Source organism: Cicer arietinum, chromosome 5, assembly GCF_000331145.2.
Source record: "Cicer arietinum cultivar CDC Frontier isolate Library 1 chromosome 5, Cicar.CDCFrontier_v2.0, whole genome shotgun sequence".
NCBI lineage: Eukaryota > Viridiplantae > Streptophyta > Magnoliopsida > Fabales > Fabaceae > Cicer > Cicer arietinum.
In genome coordinates, this window is record NC_021164.2 from 33,641,553 (window position 1) to 33,665,369 (window position 23,817).

General features: G+C 35.7%; 1 protein-coding gene across 3 annotated transcripts in view; it reads right to left on the reverse strand.

Annotated features, from left to right (window-relative positions):
- Nucleotides 1-23,817, reverse strand: part of LOC101514229 (DExH-box ATP-dependent RNA helicase DExH14) — a 58,268-nt gene that overhangs the window by 26,926 nt on the left and 7,525 nt on the right. For all 3 annotated transcript variants that reach the window (XR_012163234.1, XM_073368963.1, XM_073368962.1), the window contains 19 exons: nucleotides 19,463-19,528; nucleotides 19,195-19,347; nucleotides 19,023-19,106; nucleotides 18,767-18,841; nucleotides 18,542-18,673; nucleotides 18,387-18,452; nucleotides 17,402-17,467; nucleotides 17,188-17,310; nucleotides 16,905-17,054; nucleotides 11,099-11,311; nucleotides 8,579-8,734; nucleotides 8,277-8,501; nucleotides 8,095-8,196; nucleotides 7,923-8,003; nucleotides 7,728-7,808; nucleotides 839-1,042; nucleotides 622-738; nucleotides 405-527; nucleotides 1-40 (listed from right to left, as the gene is read on the reverse strand). Coding sequence is in view for 2 of the 3 variants with exons in the window: in XM_073368963.1 (XP_073225064.1) it covers nucleotides 1-40; nucleotides 405-527; nucleotides 622-738; nucleotides 839-1,042; nucleotides 7,728-7,808; nucleotides 7,923-8,003; nucleotides 8,095-8,196; nucleotides 8,277-8,501; nucleotides 8,579-8,734; nucleotides 11,099-11,311; nucleotides 16,905-17,054; nucleotides 17,188-17,310; nucleotides 17,402-17,467; nucleotides 18,387-18,452; nucleotides 18,542-18,673; nucleotides 18,767-18,841; nucleotides 19,023-19,106; nucleotides 19,195-19,347; nucleotides 19,463-19,528 (2,257 nt within the window). In the remaining variant the exon portion in view is untranslated. The remainder of the gene's footprint in view (nucleotides 41-404; nucleotides 528-621; nucleotides 739-838; nucleotides 1,043-7,727; nucleotides 7,809-7,922; nucleotides 8,004-8,094; nucleotides 8,197-8,276; nucleotides 8,502-8,578; nucleotides 8,735-11,098; nucleotides 11,312-16,904; nucleotides 17,055-17,187; nucleotides 17,311-17,401; nucleotides 17,468-18,386; nucleotides 18,453-18,541; nucleotides 18,674-18,766; nucleotides 18,842-19,022; nucleotides 19,107-19,194; nucleotides 19,348-19,462; nucleotides 19,529-23,817) is intronic.

Genomic DNA, 23,817 nt, shown 5'->3' on the forward strand with positions numbered 1-23,817 from the left:
TTTCCCTAACAATAGCCTTCAAAGGTGCTATATAGATAACCTGCATAGTCATACACAAAGTAGCTTAAGCTTACACACTTCATAAGATGATGAACAATATAGGTAACAGAAAAGTAATTTCTCTAAACAATATAAATAACACAAATTTTTATGGTGTATACAAGGTTTCCTTTTCTATTCACAGAAATGGATAAAATAAATTTTGCGTGCATTTTTCTCATTCACTTAGTCTGAAGACAGTAAATCAATATCTTTAAGCACCTTAGCTAACCAGCCTGCAGAGAGCAAGCCGCATAACTTCCTTCAAATAAAATGTATATTCTATCATATTTATATTTCCCATAATTTGGTTCTTCCGGAGTCATTCTCTTTCATAAACTGCACTAACAATTCTAAGTACAAACCTTCATATCAGGCTGAGTGTTGAAAAGCCGGAGCATAGCAAGCTCAGCAGATATAGTTTTTCCACTTCCAGTCGGAGCTCCTAATAGAACATTATTGTCCGTGTGATACAAGACATGAAAAGTCTGCCAAGTAAACAGAAAAATATACATATGTTAGTAAGCCGTTCTACGGTGCAAAATCTAATAATTTTTTTGCTCTAGAGCACATGAACCAAACCTGTGTTTGTATTGGATTAAAATGTGAAAATTTATATAGCGCTTCATGATCACTGTTTCCAAGAGAAGACACCGGAAGAGGTTTTAAATCAAGGAGTTCGGTGTGAGAAGAACAGACCTGGCAAAGATATATTCAAGTGTCAGACATAACTGGGAAGAACCCAGTTTCCATCTAATATGCACTAGAAACATAAGAGAACTAAATGGACATGTAATACCTCTGGCAATGGTAGATTATGAAAGGTAATAGTGTAGAATGACTCTGCATGAAGCCATGAATCAGAAATGGCATGAATGTAATATTGTGGTGGATGTGGTTCGAATATAGGCACAGTGAAGGAAAGCTTGTAAGGTTCTCCCTTAGCCATCCGCTTTGTCAGGGTAAGAAGTTCCGAGTGATAAATATGATCATTCTCAGAGTCCTGCTCAAAATAGTTGACCATGCATCCAATTTGGCATTAGCAATTATCAAGTCAAATCTAGTTACAAAATAATTGTGGCAACAGCACACTTGAAACACATTTTTCAGACACAAATCAAACATTTCATAAGCAAGACAATACCTGCTATCAATCTAGAAAAAATCACACAGGAAATGACTTAGACACATGGGCAACTCAAAGTTTCAAAGTAAAAAGAATATGATTATACTACAAATACTTATAACAAGAACAACTAACACTTATCCCATTAGGTAAGGGCTTCTACATAGATCAATCAGTGCTATTGAGTCTCAATAGAAAAAATCAGCAAAAACATTTTGGCCAATCAAAATATAAATATTTTGTTTGGATAAAATGAAAACCATTTGGGAATGGCATTAGATCGTAAGATCCTACCAAAATGAAAATACTAATGTGGCTAGAAAATTTATGACATACATTCACAAGTTTAAAAATAGAACAACCAAGAGACAAAGAACTTGCCAAATCCATAAAAAGAACAAAGGCATAGATGGTTGTGAGAGGGAGGGAGATGATGCAGTTCGAATGAGAGAATATTAAAAAAAATAGGTTTTTTCTTGTTTTATCCAACTATGTCGGGCATGACCCTAGTAGGTTTTTTCCATCATGCGAATCCCTTATTTACCAGTTCATTGTAGTTTTCTTCTTTTCATCCTTTTAAATACCTGCCTTTAGTATTTATTAATAATTCTAACCTGATATTTTTTTTTCAGCAAATAAAGCTAAAAATTCTAACCTGATACTAGAATCAGTGGAGTTTGACATAAAATTTAGTTATAACAGTCAGAAGTGTTGACATCATTGCATAATGAGAGGCAAAGTTTTTTTCTGTATGGACTAAATGAGTCTCATTTATTTGAACTTTTGCTAACAATGGGTGGTCTGGATTGGTGAGTACCTTTCGGACCTCCTTGACTTCATTTAATTCTCTGCTCACCTAGACCAAAGGATTTTGTACCTTGACCCTTGATAGAATTCTTAGTTTTCGGTAATTTTCTGTTAGATTATTAGAAAATATCTTATAATATCTATTATATTATATTAGAGTATCTTGAATTATTTCTTATGATCAATTTATAATCACAGAGATATCTTAGAATGTTTCTCATTATTATTATGATTTGTTCCTTCTTTAGGATTGAGTCTATGTTTCTCTATAAATAGAGATTAGTATTGAGTCTTTTGTAATCAAATTAGGATAAAACTATTATCAATAATATTCAAACCCTTATTATTTTCTCTCCTCCTTTTCTTTAAAATCCCACAACTTCAACATTTTCATTGAGGGAATTTCAAAGTATTCAATTTGTTTCAATTCAGTTTCTGAATGAGAATTAAAAGTTAGTTACAAGATCCAAAGATCACTAGCGTATATAGGTATTATAGTTAGTTATGTTGAGCTGTCAAACTGTTATTCTTTTAGTTTGACAGTTACTAGTAACTTAGAGTCCTAACATGATAGTTTTAGACTACCTATCGTTTACCATGCCTCCAAAAGCTCAGCTGAGGGTGAGGAGACAGCACACATATTGAGATTGGCATGTAAGTCTTCAAACATGGAAGGAGGAAGAGCCTTAGTCGTGATGTCTGCACACTGCAAGTGGCCAGGAACATGCACTACATCTAGTTGTTTCTGAAGAACTTTCTCCCTAACAAAGAAAAGATTCAACTCGATATGTTTGGTGCGAGCGTGAAGGATAGGGTTGTGAACAGGGGCACTGGTGCTCATGTTTTCACAATGCACAATAGAAGTGGTGAAACTGATGTTCGGTTCTGATAAAAAGGGATTGAATCTGGAGCAACTCTGAGGTGGCTTGGTCTAGTTTTCGATATTCAACCTCTGCGTTGGTCCTAGAGATGACTGGCTGCGTTTTTGCCCACCAAGAAATGAGATTGTTGCCCAGAAATACACAAGCACCTGATGTAGAGCGTTTATCATCAAGGTTTGAACCCCAGTCAACATCACAAAAGGCTTCAATGGGAAAGGAGGATACAGGTTTGAGAAGGAGAAAGGAGGATAAGGAGGCCGAGAGAAGTAGAGCCTTTGTGAGGATATGTTTGATAGCTTGCCAGTGGCAGTCAAATGGCTTGGACATGAACTGGCAGACCTTGTTTACTGAGAAGCAGCTGTCAGGATGAGTAATTGTGGCATAATGGAACTTGTACATGGTAGGGTCAGAGAAGGTATCAGGACCATATTTTGACAGTACTTACTTGCCTTGAGAAAGTAGTAAGGAAGCGTTTGACAAAAGCTTGACCTCGATGCCTAGGAAATAGTTAAGGTCGCCTAGTTTTGTGAGGGAAAACAATGACTTGAGATTGGCAACTATTTGTTGAATGAAAGAATGACTGTTGTCAGTGATGATAATGTCATCTACATAGATCAGGATGCAGACAAGAGTGCCACCTTTAGAGTACACACACAGGGAGAGATCACACTTGCTGACCAAGAAACCAATTGCATAATGAAAACACATTAGTAGCCTTTGTGGGAAGTGGAATAGCCAACGAAACACATTGTTGAGATCTAAATTGAAGCTTGTTTTTGTTGTATGGTCTTAGGAGGAGAAAACATGAGCACCCAAAGCATCCAAGGAATGGATAGTCTGGTTGTTGATTAAAAAGCTTGACAAAGGAATCCACATTGTGTAAATGTGCTAAAAGGAGTCTGTTAATAAGGTAAACAGTGGTGAGAAAGGCACAGTCCCAAAATTTGTAGGGGAGGGAAACTTGAGCTAATAAGGTAAGGCCAAACTCAACTATATGTATATCCTTACAGTAAGTTCCACCAAACCATTTTGATGATGAGTATCAGAACAAATAAGACGATGAGAAATGCCATGTTGAGCTCGAAACTGAGAGAACGGCCTAAACTCACCCCTCCAATCAAATGGAACAGCCTGAATCTTGTAAGGAAATTGATTTTCCACCAAAGCCTTGAATTGATGGAAGGTAGATAAGGCCTCATTTCTTCATAAGAAGGAATATCCGGTTAAAACCAGGCTCTAATACCATGATAGAATTCTTAGTTTTCAGTACTTTTCATTGAGAGAATTTCAGAGTATTCAATTTGTTTCAATCTAATTTCAGTACATGGTTGTCTATGTTCGTAAAGCGCAATTTGCAGTCAAGTAGTTAAAATTATCTTTGGAAGTCGACACAATTGAAGATATGAAGAAAAAACTTGATAATCTATATATGGTGTTTGTTCTACGAGGAATGCATCCAGATTTTGATCATGTTCGTGATCAAGTCTTAACTGGTCAAGAAGTTCCTTCATTAGCAAATTTAACAACTCGTCTCCTTCGAGTCCCCTCGCCAAAAACAGAAGTAAATTCAGTTGATACTATTGAAACGTCTACCTTGGTTTCTAATCGAGGTTGACGAGGAGGTTGTGGAAGTCGAGGAGGACGAGGTGGAAGAAGAGGCCGACCTCAATGTACTTATTGCAAAAAAAATGGGCCACACATACGACACTTGCTACTCAATTTACGAATTTCCTGGAAAATCTGTGAATATTTCTAAGTCTGAAACATTAAAAATGAAATTTTCAGAAGCTGACTATCAAGAATATATCCAGCTAAAAGCTTGCAGGGAATCTCCAAGCTCCTCTGCTATAGTTGCTCACAACTCTGCTGCTTGTATTTCTCAATCTGGTAATGACTAAAGTACATGGATAATTTTCCTCCCAAGTTCCTCATTTTATTACTCTAGCTGATGATTCTAGAGATGCAGCAAAGGGTATCGGTCATGTTTCACCATTACTCCCCTAACCTTAAACTCTGTCTTGTTTATACATGGTTGCCCTTTCTATTTGATTTCTCCCAGCCAACTTACCCGTTCTCATAATTGTTCAGTAACCTTTGATGCTAACTCATTTGTTATACAGGAACGTGGTTTGGGTCGGAAGATTGGCGTAGGACATCAATCTCATTGTCTTTACTATCTCAAGTCATTCTTCTTGGATTTGCAGTTCACTACATCACCAGAACTTATTCATGAATGGATGGGACATCCTCACCTATCCAAACTGAAAATAATGGTTCCAAGTCTTAAAAAAATAAATGCACTCTCTTGTGAATCATGTCAATTAGGAAAACATGTTTCATCTTCTTTTGTTAGTCAAGTTGAAAGTCGTGTTGATTCACCTTTTTCAGTTATTCATTCAGTTGTACGGGGCTCTAGTCGTGTGTCTTCTATGGGTTTTAGATATTTTGTTACCTTTATTGATTAATTTTCTCGATGTACTTGGGTTTTCTTAATAAAAGAACGATCTGAAATTTTGTCCATCTTCACTTCTTTTGTTAATGAAATTAAAACCCAATTTGGTAAGAGAATTTGTATTCATAGAAGTGGTATTGCAAATGAATATTTCTCTTCTTCTATTACTTTTTTTTTGACATCACAGGGCATTCTCCATCAATCTTCTTGTCCCAATACATCTCAACAGAATGGCATAGCTGAAAGAAAAAATAGACATCTCGTTGAGACTGCTCAGACACTGTTCCATCATGCAAATGTACCCGTTCATCATTGGGGTGAGGCAATTTTTAGCCACTTGTTTTTTTATTAATCAGATGCCCTCTTCTTCTCTTAATAACAATATTCCTTACTCCATCTTATTTCCTAAAGAACCTTTGTTTCAAATCGCTCCACATGTTTTTGGAATTACTTGCTTTGCTCATGATCTTTATACAGGTTTAGATAAGTTGTCTCCCCGAGCCATTAAGTGAGTTTTTCTTGGATATTCTAGATTGCAAAAAGGTTATCGATGTTACTCTCCAATCCACAATCGTTATTATATTTCTGGAGATGTAACATTCTTCCAAGAAAAACCATATTTCTTATCATCCTCAATTGAATCTCATACCATTCAAGAAGTTTTTCCTATTTCCTATTTTAGTCCATCATTTTCTCCTTGGCAGGAATCAGTTTCAGTTACATATTCAACTTCAAACATTCCTTCACTTGCACCATCTCAGAGATCGATCATTACATACCAGTGACGCTCACGTATTCCTAGTACCAAATTGGAAGGCATTGAGAGACCAACTGAATCGTGCCCTACTACATCCCTGCCTGATGAAAACCTTGATTTGCCCATTGCTCTTAGGAAAGGTACTCGATCAACTCAAAATCCTCATCCTATTTATACTTTCGGAAGATATCATAGTCTATCTCCTTCTTATCATTCTTTTATAGCATCTTTATCCTGATTCCGTTCCTAAAAATGTTCGTGAGGCACTTGATCATCCAGGACAGCGACAAGCCATGATTGATGAAATGCAAGCTTTGGAGCATAATGGTAGTTGGGATTTGGTCCTCTTCGTCCAGGAAAAGAACTTGTTGGTTGTCAATAGATCTATGTTGTTAAAGTTGGACCTGAAGGACAGATTCATCGTCTCAAATCTCGTCTGGTGGCCAAAGGTTATACACAGATTTATGGCCTTGATTATGGTGATACTTTTATCTGTCATTGGCCACTATATTAGTTGGATATTAAAAATGCATTTCAACATAGAGAATTAGAAGAGGAGATTTACATGGAGAAACCATATGGGTTTGTTGCTCAAGGATAATCTAGCTTGGTTTGCAAAGTGCATTGCCCTCTGTATGAACTTACACAATTCCCACAAGTTTGGTTTGGGAAATTCAGCTCAATTGTTTAGGCTTTTGGATTTAAACGTAGTGAAGCAGACCACTCAGTCTTTTCTTGCCATACCTCTCTAAATAGACGCGTTTACTTGGTGATTTATGTAGATGATATAGTAATCACTGGAAATGAATAGGAGAAAATTTCTCAACTAAAGGAACATTTATTCAGACATTTTCACACCAAGGATCTAAGAAAGCTGAAATATTTTCTTGGAGTTGAAGTTGCTTAGTCAACGAATGGGATTGTCATTTCACAAAGGAATTATGCATTAGATATACTCAAAGAAACTGGTATGTCGAATTATCATTTCACAAAGGGTATTGTGAGTCTATTGGAGGAAATTTTGTATCATGGAAGAGCAAGAAGCAAAATGTTATTGCAAGGTCTAGTGCATAGGTTGAATATAGAGTTGTGGTTGTAGTCACATGTGAGCTCATTTGGATTAAACAACTTCTTCGTGAATTCAAGTTTGGAGATACTCAACAAATGAAACTTTGTTGTGATAACCAGTCATCCGTAGATATAGCTTCCAATCCAGTTTTTCATGAGATAACTAAACATATTGAGATTGATTGTTATTTCATCGGAGAGAAAGTCCTTTCTAAAGAAGCCATCACCGAATTTGTTAGCTCTAACAATCAACTGGCAGACATCTTCACAAAATCCTTAAGGGAGCCGCGAATTCAAAATATTTGTTCCAATTTTGGAGCATTTGATTTATATGTTCCATCTTGAGGGGGAGCATATAAGATCAATTGTTAATTATATGCCTAATAAATTACATTCATGTACTTATGAACCAAAAAACCTCATTAATGTCCTTCTAAATCTCACATTGTATTTACGATCAAGAGTGTATATAATCAAATCAGATAAGTGGAATTTCACTCAAGCATTCCAAAACTATCCTGTCTTTTAACAATATATATAAATATAAAACAAATTAAGTAATTGTAACGTTTTAATCATAGTAGGAATCCGATTCACCTCTACCAAAATCCACCAGCGTTGAGCAGTACCATGAAAACGATCTTTCCAAATAAAAGTAGGCGTTATGACCAGATCGACCTGAAAATAATGATTGATAATGTAGAAATGAATATCAAAGCATATACCCAGTGATGAATCCAATGAAAAATTGGAATCTGACAATATAGAAAAGATTCTTCACTGTGAATTTACCTTCAAGACAGTTCTGGTTATTGGACTAACAGTTGCTGATAACTGAAGTGACGGAAAATACCCTAGATATTGCTTCACCAACTAAGTTGACAGGGATAAGAAAATAATAATCAACGTCTGAACTCACCTCGAATGAAATTTTTTTAATACAGTCATACTAAAAGGTACATACCCTTCCTCCAGGTGCATAACGAATCAATGCCCCAATGTCTTTTTCCTCCATCTCCATCAGGTGATCTAAGTCAGCCCCTCGCTCTTCAAGCTTCCGCAATATCTATGAACCAAAAAGGACTATCACAACCTGGTATAAAAAATAACTAGTAAATATAGTGAACAGAATAATGAAAAGCATACTTCTGCCGAAAGGTCCCTGTCAAATTGTCTAAGAGGATGTTGGTGCGGCCAAATTTGGCGATCCACAGCTTTGCAATAATCCAACATAAACAAAGACATCTCGCACCAGCCTCTTCGCAAGCAAATCTCAAATAAAGCTCGTATTATACGGGCCAAGCTTGCACTAATGTACGAAGCGTCAGAAACCAAAGAGAAAGAATCTATAGAGCCTCGGGATATGTACAACTGCAAACAACAGGTCATATATTATTCACACAATTATCCTAAAGGATAAACAAATTCAAACAGCTTGAGAACAAAACCTGAATCAAAATGGAAATCTTTCCATGTTTGTTGGAAGGACCACCCTTAATCTCTAATGGACATGATGTGCGTGCCAAAGTCTCAAGCTCATTCTGTTCTTCTTCTCGAACAGCAATATTCTCAAATTCAGATGAATGTGCAACCATGTTAATCACCTAAAGCATCGCAAAACATAAAAAGAACATGACAAATAATTATTATATAAGAAAAAATTATTTCATACAGTATACCCTTTATGCAGGCTTATGACAAAGAAACGAACCCCCCGATACATACCATGACCAACTAACCAATTGCACAGCATTTGAAATTTTACAGAAAAATAAAGTATATCATAGTGTAAATATTACCATTTTTAAAGCATAACAGCACCATTATAGGGGGGCTAAAAAATTACGAGAGAAAAGAATGAAAATACAGGAGGCGAGCTAGGGTATCACAGAATTGAAAGCAATAAAAACAAAAAAGCAGAAACAGGAAAGCAGAATGGCAGCTAAAATTCTCTGTAACGGAAATGGCATTTCCTTTAGAACGACCAAGGACAGAACACTGAAATTAGAAGCATAACCATGTCCACAGAAAATTTATGAGGAAAGAGAAACCCATAAAATAGTCATAAGTAATAACATGAGCAGAAACCATTAACAGTAATAGTAGTAAATATGTGGCTGTAACTGTTGTTATTAGGCTTTTTATTTGTAATTATCTGTTTTCAATGTACTCGGCCCCTTTATTAGGTTCATTAGCTATAGTGTCTGCACTATTTATACAATTAAAATAAATAGTTTTTCTACATTGTATCACAAGCTCCTATTTATGAGGAAAGAGAAACCCATAAAAAAAGTAATGAGTAATAACATGAGCAGAAACCATTAACAGTAATAGTAGTAAATATGTGGCTGTAACTGTCGTTATTAGGCTTTTTATTTGTAATTATTTTTTTCGATGTACTCGGCCCCTTTATTAGGCTCATTAGCTATAGTGTCTGCAATATTTATACAATTAAAATAAATAGTTTTTCTACATTGTATCACGAGCTCCTATTCTTGCAGGCCTCACTACCGCAAAAAAATCCTGGTTGACTTCATTGTGGTCCCTCTTTGTTGCCTTCATTGTAGCATTTGGCACATTGTATTCGTACTTCCCGTTCGGCATTGCCGCTCACCCTCGTTGTTAATTGCTTTTTTCATTGTTCACCTTCGTTAAATGCATCGTTCACCTTTGTTGACCACTATTCGTCGTCGATATACCTCTAACGATCACCTTTTTGCATAGAGAAAATATTGTCCTTACATTCAGTTGCTTGATCCCTTATCTTCCAAATGTTCGTCTGAAAACACATACATGGGAAAAGTAGCACTGAGTGCTTCATATTTGAGTATTCAAGTACCATCTCGTCTTTTTAGTAATATTACTCCTATTCAGTTTTTTCTAACATTTTCCTTCTATACCCATAATGCAGAGTCTTGAGTCTCGAGTATTTAGTTGTGTTGCTTTTGTTCATATTCAAATGCGACAAAGAAATTATTTGGACTCTCATGCAATCAGGTGTGTTTATCTAGGTTATCTTCAAACAAAAAAGGGTACAACTGTTATCATCTTTCCAGTCATAAACATTTTATCTTTATAGATATCACCTTGCATGAAAATGTGTTCTACAATCGCCCTAAACTTCGAAGGGTTAACAATAATAATTTGGAATATCACTCTTAGTTTCTATTCCTTGCACCTTGACTACATGAGTTACCTATTTTTGAAACACTTGAATTTGTTCAAGGTCCTAGTCCAGTTTCTATGACGCGTGTTCTTGTTTCTAGTCCTGGTCTACGTTTTTAAGTCTTCAGAGTCGTTTGTTTTTGGTCATGTTCCTCCTCCTTTGTCATATGTTTTGCAAGAATAAACACCTTTGACCACAGTGAAGGCCAAGACTGTATCAAATAAGAGGAAATTTTGACTTGGTCCATAAACAAAATCTTTCTACTTTTGATTCTCAAAAGTTTCGTACTTGCAACCCCAATCTAAATTGATTTACCCATTGTTTTGAGAGAAGGAAAAAGATCTTGTGCCACTACCAATTACCCTATCTCTAACTTTCTCTACTCTAAAACATATTTACTTGCAGCATCAAAGTTTTATTATAATGGTGCACGTACTATGTCCTAATCCCTCATTTACTCCAGAGGCATTCAAGGAGAAGTTGGATAGTGGTTTGATAACTACAACATACACTACTTTTGGACATCAATTGACAAGTATTGACAAAAGGCTTAACAACAGATTGATTTAGGCATTCAGCCAACTTACTAGCAAGTTGGAAATGATAAATATTCATTCTCCAACTTAAGAGGAATGTTGTAAATATATGGACATATCTTTAGTTATTAGGTATAGAGTAGTTATTAGGTATAGCGTAGTCTATACGAGCATATTACTGCCTATACTCTTTACATAATTGAAATATTATTTTAAAATATATTTCTACCATAATTAAAAATGTGTTTGAAATACATCAAAATTACCTCACTGTCATTCATATGGCGTCTCAACATTTCATTGTATGTTTCAACACTAGAATATTGAATGTAAAAGTGACTTGCAATGCGACCAAGCTCAGTACAGTAAAAATTGCCACTTTTCTCATCAAACCGCATCATTTTTGCTTTATCAAGTGCACGAGCAGCATCAATAACAAGTGATCTTTGCTTAGAACTCAAAGAAGGATCTGCCATAACCTAAAACATAAAAAATTATTATTAAAATACCTTTTGATGCCTAAAAACAACCACCAAAAACTTTTTCAGAATCTCAATATTTAAGATCTACGAAATGCAACAAATTACCAACATTCAATGTAAATTATTAGTATACAAATATTATTTCAATGCAAAAGTTAATTATCAACCCTTTTGGGATGCTCAAGAGTCCTATGCCTCTCTACATCTCTCTCCATGCAAAAGACCTCCCTTTCTCAAATGACAGCCTCCTATTTCTATCCTTTTAGTTTGCGTTTTGTTAGATGTCAGTTAGACCATTGGTGTTAACAGAATTAGCACCTAATCTGCAGCACTTGCCTTTAATTTCTCTAACATACTCTCAAGAATTAGAGTAAAAATATATTTTATTGAATTGAATTATGTTGGCGATATACCACATATATATATATATATATAAATACTAGATTACTAAACAACCAAATCCTATTAATACTCATATATAACTAAATCCCAATTAGTACTCATATATAACTAAATCCTACTAGTACTCCTATACAACTGAATCTCTATACTTGAGACTCATCTTTCTTACTTGGATGAGAACATTAGAAGCCTTTTGGATAGAAGAGTACCTGATAAAGACACATTTTAAGGCTCTAGGATCAAATTTCTCTCTATAATCACTATGGATATGGATAAACGATGCATACCCAAATATTTTGGAGTAAAATTACTACTGGGGGACAACACATTAGGGTAAAACAAGGACAGAAGGTGTCAAGAATTAGAATAAAATGATATTTATTGAAACTTGAAATATATTGGTAATACATGAGATATATTTTTACTAGATTACTAAACAACCAAATCCTATGATTACTCATATATAACTAAATCTCTACTAGTACTCCTGTATAACTGAATCTCTATTAGTACTCGTATATAACTAAATCCCTACTAGTACTCCTATATAACTGAATCCCTACTAGTACTCATATTCAACTGAATCCCTATACTTGAGGGATACTAAACAGAAACATATTTTGACACTCCCCCTCAAGGTTGTCATGGGAGGAGTTATTAGAGTGCAAATTAGGCCAAAAAGAAATCTCAAGTTGCTGCAATGAAGGCAGCAAAAAGAGCCACAATGAAGGTGGCTAAGAAATAGAAATCGCAATGGAGACGAAAATCGCAATGAAGGCGGCAAAAAGGGCCACAATGAAGGTGGCTAAGAAATAGAAACCGCAATGAAGGCGGCAAAAAGGGCCACAATGAAGGTGGCTAAGAAATAGAAACCGCAATGAAGGCGGCAAAAGGACCACAATAAAGTGCAGTAGTTTTATGCGGAAGCAAGAGCCACAATGAAAGTGTCATTCAAAAACTCAATGGATCATAGTTTGGGACTCGTCTCATAGCTGTTGACTTGGTACTGAGGATGATGTCGAGCATGTTGACAAACAATCTGATCGTGGAGATGATAGTGATACCGATGGTGTCATAGTGGAAGATGTTCTTTCTGAAGATGATGTTGACAAGGAAACAAATATTGCAAGAAAGGTTCAGGAAGCAAATAGTAAAGCATCTAAGGAGTCTAACAAGGTTTCAGGTGTTTCTAAGCCTGAAACTTTTGGTCCTAAACATCGGTTAATAGTGGAGTTTGCTCTTGATAAAGTTCAAGCATTGAAACTTCAGAACGCAAGGCTACAATCTCAGCAGCAGACTCCTTATGATGACAACAAAGAACATGACAAACCGGCAAAGGATTTGATGCTGAATTCTTATAGTGCTCAAGGTGAAAGTAGTAATAGTCAATCTTCACAATCTGAAGACGATAACCAAGTTGAATCTGAAATGGCGAATGAACAAGGTACTAGCGATTCTGGCCCATCTGTTCCCCAACCTAATGACTCGGTGATTCAACTCCTGTCACTCAAACACTCCCTCCTCGTATTGACAAAACGTCCAGGCGGCAATGGTACAACACTCCCCCTTAAGCTAAAGCTTAACTTTAGCTTGCTACAAGAAAACAATGTTTTGCTCCACAAAATAATAAAAAAGATGGAAAGGCAACTCAGGGATGCATTTAAAGTCGGAGAAAATTGCTATAAATATAGCCTAGCCAGATAGCCTGATTGATCATCAGTCTGAGAGAAATTCATGGCAAGCAATTGAACAAAGCAAGCTCCGTTCTTCTAAAACACTGCATTTGGAAGCTTCAAAACAATAATATTGGAGACTCAATATTTAAACTTGAATATGTTTCAAGGAGAGAGCGGCATGCTTCAGGGAGATAAAGGCACGACCAGTACATCACATCATGAAAAGACTTGCAGAGGGGGACCGGAGATAGGTGCATGCATTCTCACGCAATAATGTAAGAACAAAAAAAAAACTGGAATAGCAGCTGAAGCTCCAACACCACAACTGCTTAACCTCCTTTTAGACTCAATCGCACTATGAACACTCATAATAATATACACATTCTACAGAAAGTTTCCTTTCCAATCACAATTGACTATGCATTCTCAAAACTGGAGCCATGTTGCCGGAAAAATCTTGTTCCCAAAAAGTGCAAGACACCAACTGCCAACCCAGATGCAATGAAGAAATGATGGACTGCGATGCAGCAAAGAGATGAAAACTACGAAGAAAGGATGGATTGCAAAAGAAAGTTGTTGTTGTGGTTGCAAAGATGACCAAGTGGAGGTAAGGGTAGCGGGCGGTAGTGTTTGCTGGAGCTGTTTGAGTAAACTCACCATTCGGCCAGCTGTTTGTTATGTTGCAAGATCTTTATCAGCACATAAAACCTCAGCAAACACCGAGACAATGTTGGGAAGGTATTGATTGTATGGGCCTAACAACTCACTGTCAGACCTTTCCACCATTGAACAAAGTTGATCGTGAACAACTTTTGCCTCAATCAAATCACTTTTTATTGGCATTCAACCATGCTAGAACTACCTGAGCAGAATCAATATTGTCCCAGTGAAATTGGCAAATTTTTCCCAGAGCAGAAACTGCATTGTCATATGCCATTACATTATCTGAATGAAGTGCATTAGGATGTTGGATCACAACATTTAACCTCGACCAGGATTTGGTTGAATCAACTAGAGAATCAAATGGAGATTGTTGGCGAAAGTGTTAAGAAGTTCTATTCAGGTGTCATGCAAGAAATACTTCCTCAATCTTCATTTTCAGCCCCTGTAATGTCTTAGTAGTGATGAAAATCAACAAAATATGAAGATGGTTGCATCCAACACGGCCACTGAAGTCGCTCTATCAAAAACAGATACATGCATTTCATCACAATCATGTGAATCAAAATCATGAAGCTACTGTTTCAAAGACAGATTATGTTGAAGTAACGAACTTTGACTCTATAGAAGATTGTTGCAATGAAAGTGAGAAATGACTGTATGAAGCCAAAAAATTGAAACACTTAAAAAAGTGGTGCTGCCAGCGGCATTTGCCGCCGCCGGCAGCGGTAGTGAAGCACAAAGACATATCACAAAATCAGAATCTGCTCTGATACCATGTCAAGAATTAGAATAAAATTATATTTATTGAAACTTGAAATATATTGGTAATACATCAGATATATTTATACAAGATTACTAAACAACCAAATCCTATGATTACTCATATATAACTAAATCCCTACTAGTACTCCTATATAATTGAATCCTTACTGGTACTCATATATAACTAAATCCCTACTAGTACTCCTATATAACTGAATCCCTACTAGTACTCCTATTCAACTGAATCCCTATACTTGAGGGATATTAAACAGAAACATATTTTGACAGAAGGTAATCGGTTTATGAGATACGATGCAATTAAAACTGCCTCTTCCCAAAATTTCTAAGAAACTTTATTTTGAAATAATAAAGCTTGAGTTTGATCTAACAAGTGCCCATTTTTCCTCTCAGCAATCCCATTTTGTTGGGGTGTTTTAACACATGAGGACTCATGAATAATGCCCTCCTTTTGACAGAAAGAATTAAGTCTTTGATTAAAGTTATGTTTGACATTATCAGATCTAATCCTCTTAATACTCACTCCAAATTGATTGTTGTCGTGAAGAAAAACTGTACAAACACATAATTGACTTCAAATATTTGTTTTAGCAAGTAACCTGAGTAAAGTCATCAATAAAGGTTACAAACCAACGGACTCCTGATATATTTGGAACATTAGAGGGACCCCATACATCTGTCTGAACTAAACGTAATGAAGAAGTACTCATTTGGTTATTAACTGGAAAAGTACACGTTTGTGTTTACCAAACTCACACACCTCACAGTAAAGATTTTCTACCTCTAATTTTTTGAAAAGGGAGGGAAACAATTGTTTTATTATTCTAAATGAAGGATGACTCAAGCAGCAGTAGTACAAATTGACCTTGTCCCTATTGGTCTTTATTGGTTTAGAGAAGAAAAAAAAAAAAGGAGTTGGTATTGTCGAGTAGATTTGGAGAAAGATTCTGATTATCCAAGAAATAAAGACCATTCCATTTTCTAGCATTAACAATTTTCCTCTCTTAATTCTTGTCCAGAAAGACACAAGATTTGTTATAAAAAACATTACATGATAGATGTTGTGTTAGTTTTTGTATGGAAATTAAGCTAGTCGACATCTCTTAGAGTTATGGATGAATTTATTTGGACATCTCCTCGACCTGCTGCAGTTAGAAGGGTACCATCTGATGTGGATATTTTCTTGTTGCTAGGACAAGGTGAATAAGTGGAGAAGTGTGTAGGTAAAGGTGTCATGTGGTCAATGACTCCAGAATCCAGTATCTAATATTGGTTATAGGTTGTATCTGAAGCATTAAGTCCAAAAGAAAATTGAAACTTACCAAGAGGAAGTGTACTTCATTTTCTCTACTTCATCTTCATTAAGTCGGACCAATCCACTTTTGCTTTCTTTAAATGTCATATCCGTAAAATCAGGAGACAACCGATATTAGAGACGAAAGATTGATCGTGTGAGCTTCAAGTGATCCACAAACGAAAGTGCTACAATCAGAAAGTGAACCCCAAAATGAAATGAGAAACGGTCTATCTACAATCTAGTTGAAAACAGCGGTGAACGGAGGTCTGGAAGGCGGCCAAACGGACGTGAACAAGTGTGAATGTTGAATACACTATGGCAACAAATAAACCAAAAAGAAATCTCAACTTGCTGCAATGAAGGCAGCAAAAAGGGCCTCAATGAAGGTGGCGGATTTATGCGGAAGCGAGACTCCCAAAGACCGAGAGCTTTGATACCATCTCAAGAATTAGGGTAAAAATATATTTTATTGAATTGAATTATGTTGGCAATACATTATATATATATATATATATACACACTAGATTATTAAACAATCAAATCCTATTAATACTCATATATAACTAAATTCCTATTAGTATTCATATATAACTAAATCCCTACTAGTACTCCTATACAACTAAATCCCTATACTTGAGGATATAAATCAGAAACAAATTTTGGCACATACATCTTTTTGGAGGCTTGCAAACATACACCTATGCTAGACAATCCAAATTTTGAAAAATATTACAGAACTGGTTTAATAACTAAAAAATTTATAGTTAGGTACCTCATCCCAACCAATACCATATTCCAAAGGATTCATCCTCATCCTTATGAAAAGATAAGTATAGCCAAGCCACGCACAGGCTTCCTTAACATTAGTTACAGTCCCCAATGCAACCTCTGCATTCAAATTATCTTTCAACGAGCTAATAAACTGCAAAGTATTGAACAAAGATAGTCAACAGAATACCAAATATCTTGAGAAAATGTTATGCATGATCCAATGCACAGACAAAGATTTAGAATACACATATGAATACGACTGCCTCAAGTTTCCCAATCATTACCTGGCTTTCTATAGGGAGTTGACTTGTCAATAATCTCAAATAATATGCTAGTTTGTCGTGAGATGTAATTATGATGCCTTCGCCACTTTTGTCAAACTGAGGTCTCCCAGCTCGCCCAAATATCTTTGAGAAAATATCCCAGAAACAGCACGTTAGCTAATGTAGAAAAACTAAGCACTTCATATTATCTAATATAGAAAACCCAGTGCCTAACCTGCATCACATCAAGCATACCCAGGTCTCGCCACCCACCAGCTTTTGCATCGTATATTTGGGTTCCCTGGAAAAAACAGCCATCAGATCAATTTGGAAATTTCAACACAAAAGTAACTCGAGACTCATAGGAACCTGGTGCATATAATAACTTGATACAGAATCCCAGGGAAAACCAAAAATCTAAAACAACAGCCTTCTTTCTTTTTTGTTTTTTTCTTTCTTCCTTTTTTCCCTCTGTTTTGTTATGCTGAAGATGATGAGTAGGAGGAGGAGGAAGAAGAATATGCTGAAAATGATGATGATCTTAGAATGATGGTGATTTTTGTATATGATGGTGTTCTTTTGAGTCATTGTTTATTTTTGCATTAAAAATATGTTTATATGGTATTATTATTCATGAAATTTCGCCAAAACAATAGTGGCCATCTCACTTTTGGGAATTGGCCGCGACGTGCCTTTATATGGGATTAACTACCTAGAATCAATTATATATAAAGCTGACAACAATCATTGTAACTCAGTAAATTAATTTTGGAAGATTCAATACAAAAATGTTAGAGAAGTTAGTTAGGATTCTCTCTCAAATTCTATAATAACAGATACAAGTAAGTGCACACCTGATAGTATTTATTAACAAGGTGTAGAAGTGTTAAACCAATGCTACACCATTAAATAGTTATTTAATAGTTATTTGTAGGACGATAAACTTTCTATCCAGTCAATTATTGGATTAAAAGCTGAGACGGGACAATATAGATCATGCATATAAATTTTTATCATGATTAGAAACTTAATTAGGTTCTGCAAGTCTGTGCACCATAGATTAATATCCAAAATTATTCATTACATATCCAAGAATATCTCAAGTGAACTGCACTTTCATGTAATCTGTCTCAATTACTTTTCCCTTGTCCATTTAATTCCTAAAAGGAAGTCATACTTATATTAAAAAAATATGGTACAGAGTAATCTGTAATGCAAACCTTAATGACAACTGTATGAGCAGGTAGATTGACACCCCATGCCAGAGTTGCTGTACAAACAAGTACCTAAAAACACCATAAGGCATACTTAATGAAACTAAAAGCAGATTCTGAAAGTCTAGACCTAAAATTAAAATTAGAGGGATAAGCTCTACCTTCAAAAGTCCATCAGAGAAAAGCTTCTCAGTGAGTGCTCTATCTGCACGTAACATCCCAGCATGATGAATACCCATGCCAAATTCAAAAAGTTCAACAAGATCTTTGTTTCTTGATTTAATGACTTCTTTCTGGAATACATAAAATATAAAATCTATGAACTCAAAAGAATCATAGATATCACTGAAAATTCAAATAAATGTTTGCTGATTTGCTCTAACAACCTTCATAAAGAAATAATGTGGATGCGCATCATTATTGAAGAGTTCCAAGTCTTCTCTCATCCGTGCAAGGTCAGTCTGTTGAACATGACATAAAAATGATGATAGTGAAAGCAAAGCATGGGGCAGAAAATAGTACAATCTGTTCACATAGACTGAACTAAATAATACTATATAACAGTTTCAGCAAACCTACAATACAGGGATAAAGAGTTTCAGATCAAATAACATGACCATATAAAACTTCTTAAATACAAACCAGTTTCTGAGCAGTCTTTGCAGTGTCCTTCCGTGAATGAACAAATACCATCGCCTGATGACCTTGCCTAATAGAATCAACAACCTAAATCAAACAAAAGAACCAAAGCTAGAAAATTAGCCAACATTGCAAGAAAAATGATGTTTTGAAGAGAACTTGGATGGAACAAGACCTTCGTATAGCATATATCATTCAACAATTCATTACGAACTGCAAAGTTGGGTTCACTAATTCCAATATACTGTTGAGCAAGAGGCACTGGACGATAACTTGAATCGAAAAAGAAAAGACCCGTGTCTGGATTTACTCTGAGGAACTGTGCAACCTGAAGAAATGAATGGTAATAATTTGCAGGTTAGGTCCAGTTAAATACTTCAGCACACAAAACTTCAGTCAAAAAAGTGGAAAAACACAAGTATATATTATTTTGGGCCAAACACCTCAAGGTAATTGGGGAGTGTGGCAGAAAGGCCCACTATGCGTATCATTGTCTGAGTTGACTCCACCTGATATTAAAAAGAAGGAACTGTTCAATTAGAATCCAATAATAACATAGAGAAATAAATGGCCGTAGTGGAACTGTGGGACCACAACATAAACGGAAGAGCACCACCGCTTAGATTGGCATATCATATAAATTACGGAAAAACCATGGGCAAAATATGTCAGATATTATCAAGATAAAAAAATTGACTTCCATGGATAAGTCTAAACAATAATGTAGTAGCAAATTAAGATGCTGTTTGAAAGTAATCAGGTTTCTTTCATTATTTTGCCTCTTCTGCTTGCATATAAAACTACATTTTTAGCTCATAACCACCAGATAGAAGTGGCGGTCTAATCAAAATTCTAGATTTTAAATAAATTTAGGAGGAAAAGTGAAGAAAGTAGAAGACAAAATACTTTCATATTTTATTATTACAGCCCTAAGCTGTTTATATAGGAAAAGAAATTACAATAGTAAAACTGAGTAATAATGACAGAATAAAAATAAACATAATAATATAAAATAAAAGAGAATAAAATCTAATTTATCTCGATTCTTCAACACCCCCCTCAAGTTGGTGCATAGATATCTGTCATGCCCAACTTGGCTATAAATCGCTCAAAATTGTGTCTTGCCAAACTTTTTGTCAAGATATCAGCAGTTTGCTAATTGGAAGTCACAAATGGCAGACATATAACTCCAGCATCAATTTTTTCTTTTATGAAATGGCGGTCAATCTCAATATGTTTGGTTCTATCATGTTGCACAGGGTTGTGAGCTATACTTATTGCTGCTTTGCTATCACAGAACAATTTTAAGGGTGAGTCAACTTTCGTCCAAGAGTTTACGAATCCATAAAAGTTCACAGATTCCTTGAGCCATTGCTATGAATTCAGCTTTTGCACTGCTTCGAGCAACAACCCCTTGTTTCTTACTTCTCCAAGTAACTAAATTTCCCCAAACATAGGCACAATATCCAGTGGTGGATTTTCTATCAGTAATTGATCCTGCCCAATCAGCATCTGTAAATATAGAGACTTCTCTGTCATTAGTTTTCTTGAAGCACAAATCCTTTCCAGGATTGGATTTCAAGTACCTTAAGATTCGATAAACTGCCTCTAAGTGTTCTTCATAGGGAGAATGCATGAATTGACTTACAACACTCACAGAGAAAGCGATGTCAGGTCTAGTGTGGGCTAGATAAATAAGTTTGCCGACTAACCTCTGGTATCTTCCAATCTCAACAGGAACACTGCCTTTCTTCCAAAATTTAGCATTTAATTCCATAGGAGTATCTGCTGGTCTACACCCACTCATCCCAGTTTCTTCCAAGAGATCTAGGATGTATTTTCTTTGAGAAACAACAATTCCCTTCTTTGAGCGAGCAACTTCCATACCAAGAAAATATTTAAGCGCGCCTAAATCTTTGATCTCAAATTCTTTAGTCAAATTTTTCTTCAATCTTTCCATCTCAACAATGTCATCTCCTGTGAGAATAATATCATCTACATATACAATTAAAATTGAAATTTTACCAACATTAGAGAACTTCATGAACAGAGTATGGTCTGATTGTCCCTGCATATATCCTTGCCTTTTGACCGACTGAGTGAATTTTTCAAACCAAGCCCTTGGAGATTGCTTGAGACCATAAAGGGATTTTTGAAGTTTGCACACATTTGAACCAAATTTATCTTCAAAGCCAGGTGGGCTATCCATGTATACTTCCTCCTCCAAATCACCATTCAGAAAAGCATTCTTTACATCAAGTTGGTTAAGAGACCAATCTAAATTCACTGCCAAGGACAAGAGAACTCTAATAGTGTTTAATTTGGCAACGGGAGCAAAAGTCTCTGAGTAATCAATGCCATATGTCTGAGTAAAACCTTTAGCAACCAAGCGTGCCTTGTATCTTTCAACTTTGTTATCAGAATTATATTTCACAGTAAATACCCATTTACAGCCAACAGTATTCTTTCCTGTAGGTAATGTCATGACTCTCCAAGTTTGATTCTTCTCAAGAGCTCTCATCTCCTCAAGAACAGCTTCCTTCCACTTTGGAATTTTTAGAGCCTCCTGTATATTTTTTGGAATTTCTACAGTAGACAACTTAGAGGTAAATGCAGCAAATGAAGAAGACAATTTTGAGTATGACACATAATTAGACAAAGGATATTTAGTGCATGATCTAATAGGTTTTCTAATTGCAATAGGAAGGTCTAAATCAGGATACTCGACATGACTCTTAAGAATAGAAGAAGACTTACCTGTATCAAGATGATGTGTTGGATTATCTATTGGTTCAGAATCTTGGAAGGGTCGGAGAATGGGTCCTTCATTTCTCTGTTTATGGTTTCTTCTTTCAAAGACATTACCCTTCCAAGTAGGATTAATTGTAGTAAACCTGCTTTGTGTCTCTTTATCTGAGTCATTATGTTGTGGCATTTCAGGTGGTCCTTTATTATTATTGAGATCAAGAATTTGATCATTGTGATTTTCATTTGAAATTGTCGCCACTGAATCTGTCGAAACCTCATTCATAAGTGGATTGAGTTTCAATATGGATTCTTGGGCATTTTCTTTTGGTGCATCAATATAAGTCTCAGAATTTTGTGACAACACTATATCACTTAAAGTAATGATGTTTTCAAAAGTAAAAGATGAATCTTCCTTAAAATTTCCCCCCTGAAGATGAATGTCACTAAAAAATGGTTGATTTTCAACAAAAGTAACATCCATGGTTACAAAAATTCTTTTTGATTTTGGTTCAAAACACCGATACCCCTTCTGAGTTGGAGAGTAACCGGTAAACACACATTTTATTGCTCGTGGATCGAGTTTGTCAAGGTGTTTATGTTCATGAACAAAAGCAGTGCAACCAAAAACTTTTAGTGGCAAATCAGCAGAGACACTAGTCAATGGAAAATAATTTCGAAAAACATCAAGAGGTGTATGAAAATCTAAAACTTTAGATGGCATTCGATTGATTAAATATGATGCAGTTAAAACAGCTTCACCCCACAAATATTTTGGAACCTTATTTGCAAATAGTAAAGCTCTAGCAACCTCAAGAAGATGCCTATTCTTTCTCTCTGCAATTCCATTTTGTTGGGGTGTATTAACACAAGAACTTTGATGAACAACCCCATTTGCAAGAAAAAAATCGGACAAAAGTATATTAAAATATTCTTTACCATTGTCACTTCTGAAGACTTGAATATTTGTTTGGTATTGAGTGTGCACCATTTTAAAGAAATTTTTGACAACCTGTCCAACTTCCGATTTTTCTTTCAATAAATAAACCCAACAAATTCTAGTATGATCATCAATAAAAGTTATAAACCATTTTTTATTAGAAAATGTGTTTATTCTATTAGGACCCCAAACATCACTATGAATAACTGCAAACGGTTTTGATTGTTTATATGGTTGTGCAGAAAAAGAAGAACGGTGATGTTTAGCAAATTCACAAGTTTCACAATGAAATAAAGATGGATCCTTCTTAGAAAATAATTTAGGAAACAAATGTTTCAAATACGGAAAACTAGGATGTCCTAACCGTAAATGCCATAACATAATATCATCATTATTAGAAGAAACAAAAATAGATTCAAAGCAGGTACTTGTTTTTTGTTGGTCTTTGAAGTCGAGTCCATTGTCAAGATAATAGAGTCCTCCACTCTCCTTAGCATTGCCAATCATCTTCCCCGTGCTCAAATCCTTAAAAGTGCAATGAGAATGAAAGAAGTTAGCTTGACAATTTATATCCTTTGTTAATTTAGTAATGGATAATAGATTACATGATAAATTAGGAACATGTAAGACATCTTTTAAGGTTAACTTAGGTGACAGAATAACAGAACCTTTCCCTGCAATGGCTGAAAGAGAGCCATCTGCAATTTTAATTTTGTGGTTACCTGCACAAGGGCTATAAGAAGAAAATAGACTCGACTCCCCAGTCATATGATCAGTAGCACCAGAATCAATAATCCAAGTATGGCTGGGAGTGACACTAAGTAGAGCAGTATTTGGAAAATTACCTCTCTGAGCTATAGAGCAAGAAGAAGTTTGAGACTCAAGAAGTTTGTACAATTGATCTAACTGTTCCTTGGTGAAAGGAGATGGGCTTGAAGGAGACTGCTTCTCTTGATCAGATGTACCAGCTTGGAGCGCATGACCTTCGTTTCTTTCTTTTTTCTTCCAATTTAGAGGTTTTCCATGGAGCTTCCAACATGTATCACGTGTGTGCCCTGGACGTTTGCAATGTTCGCACCATGGTTTCTTGCCAGCGCTCTTCCCGTCTTCATT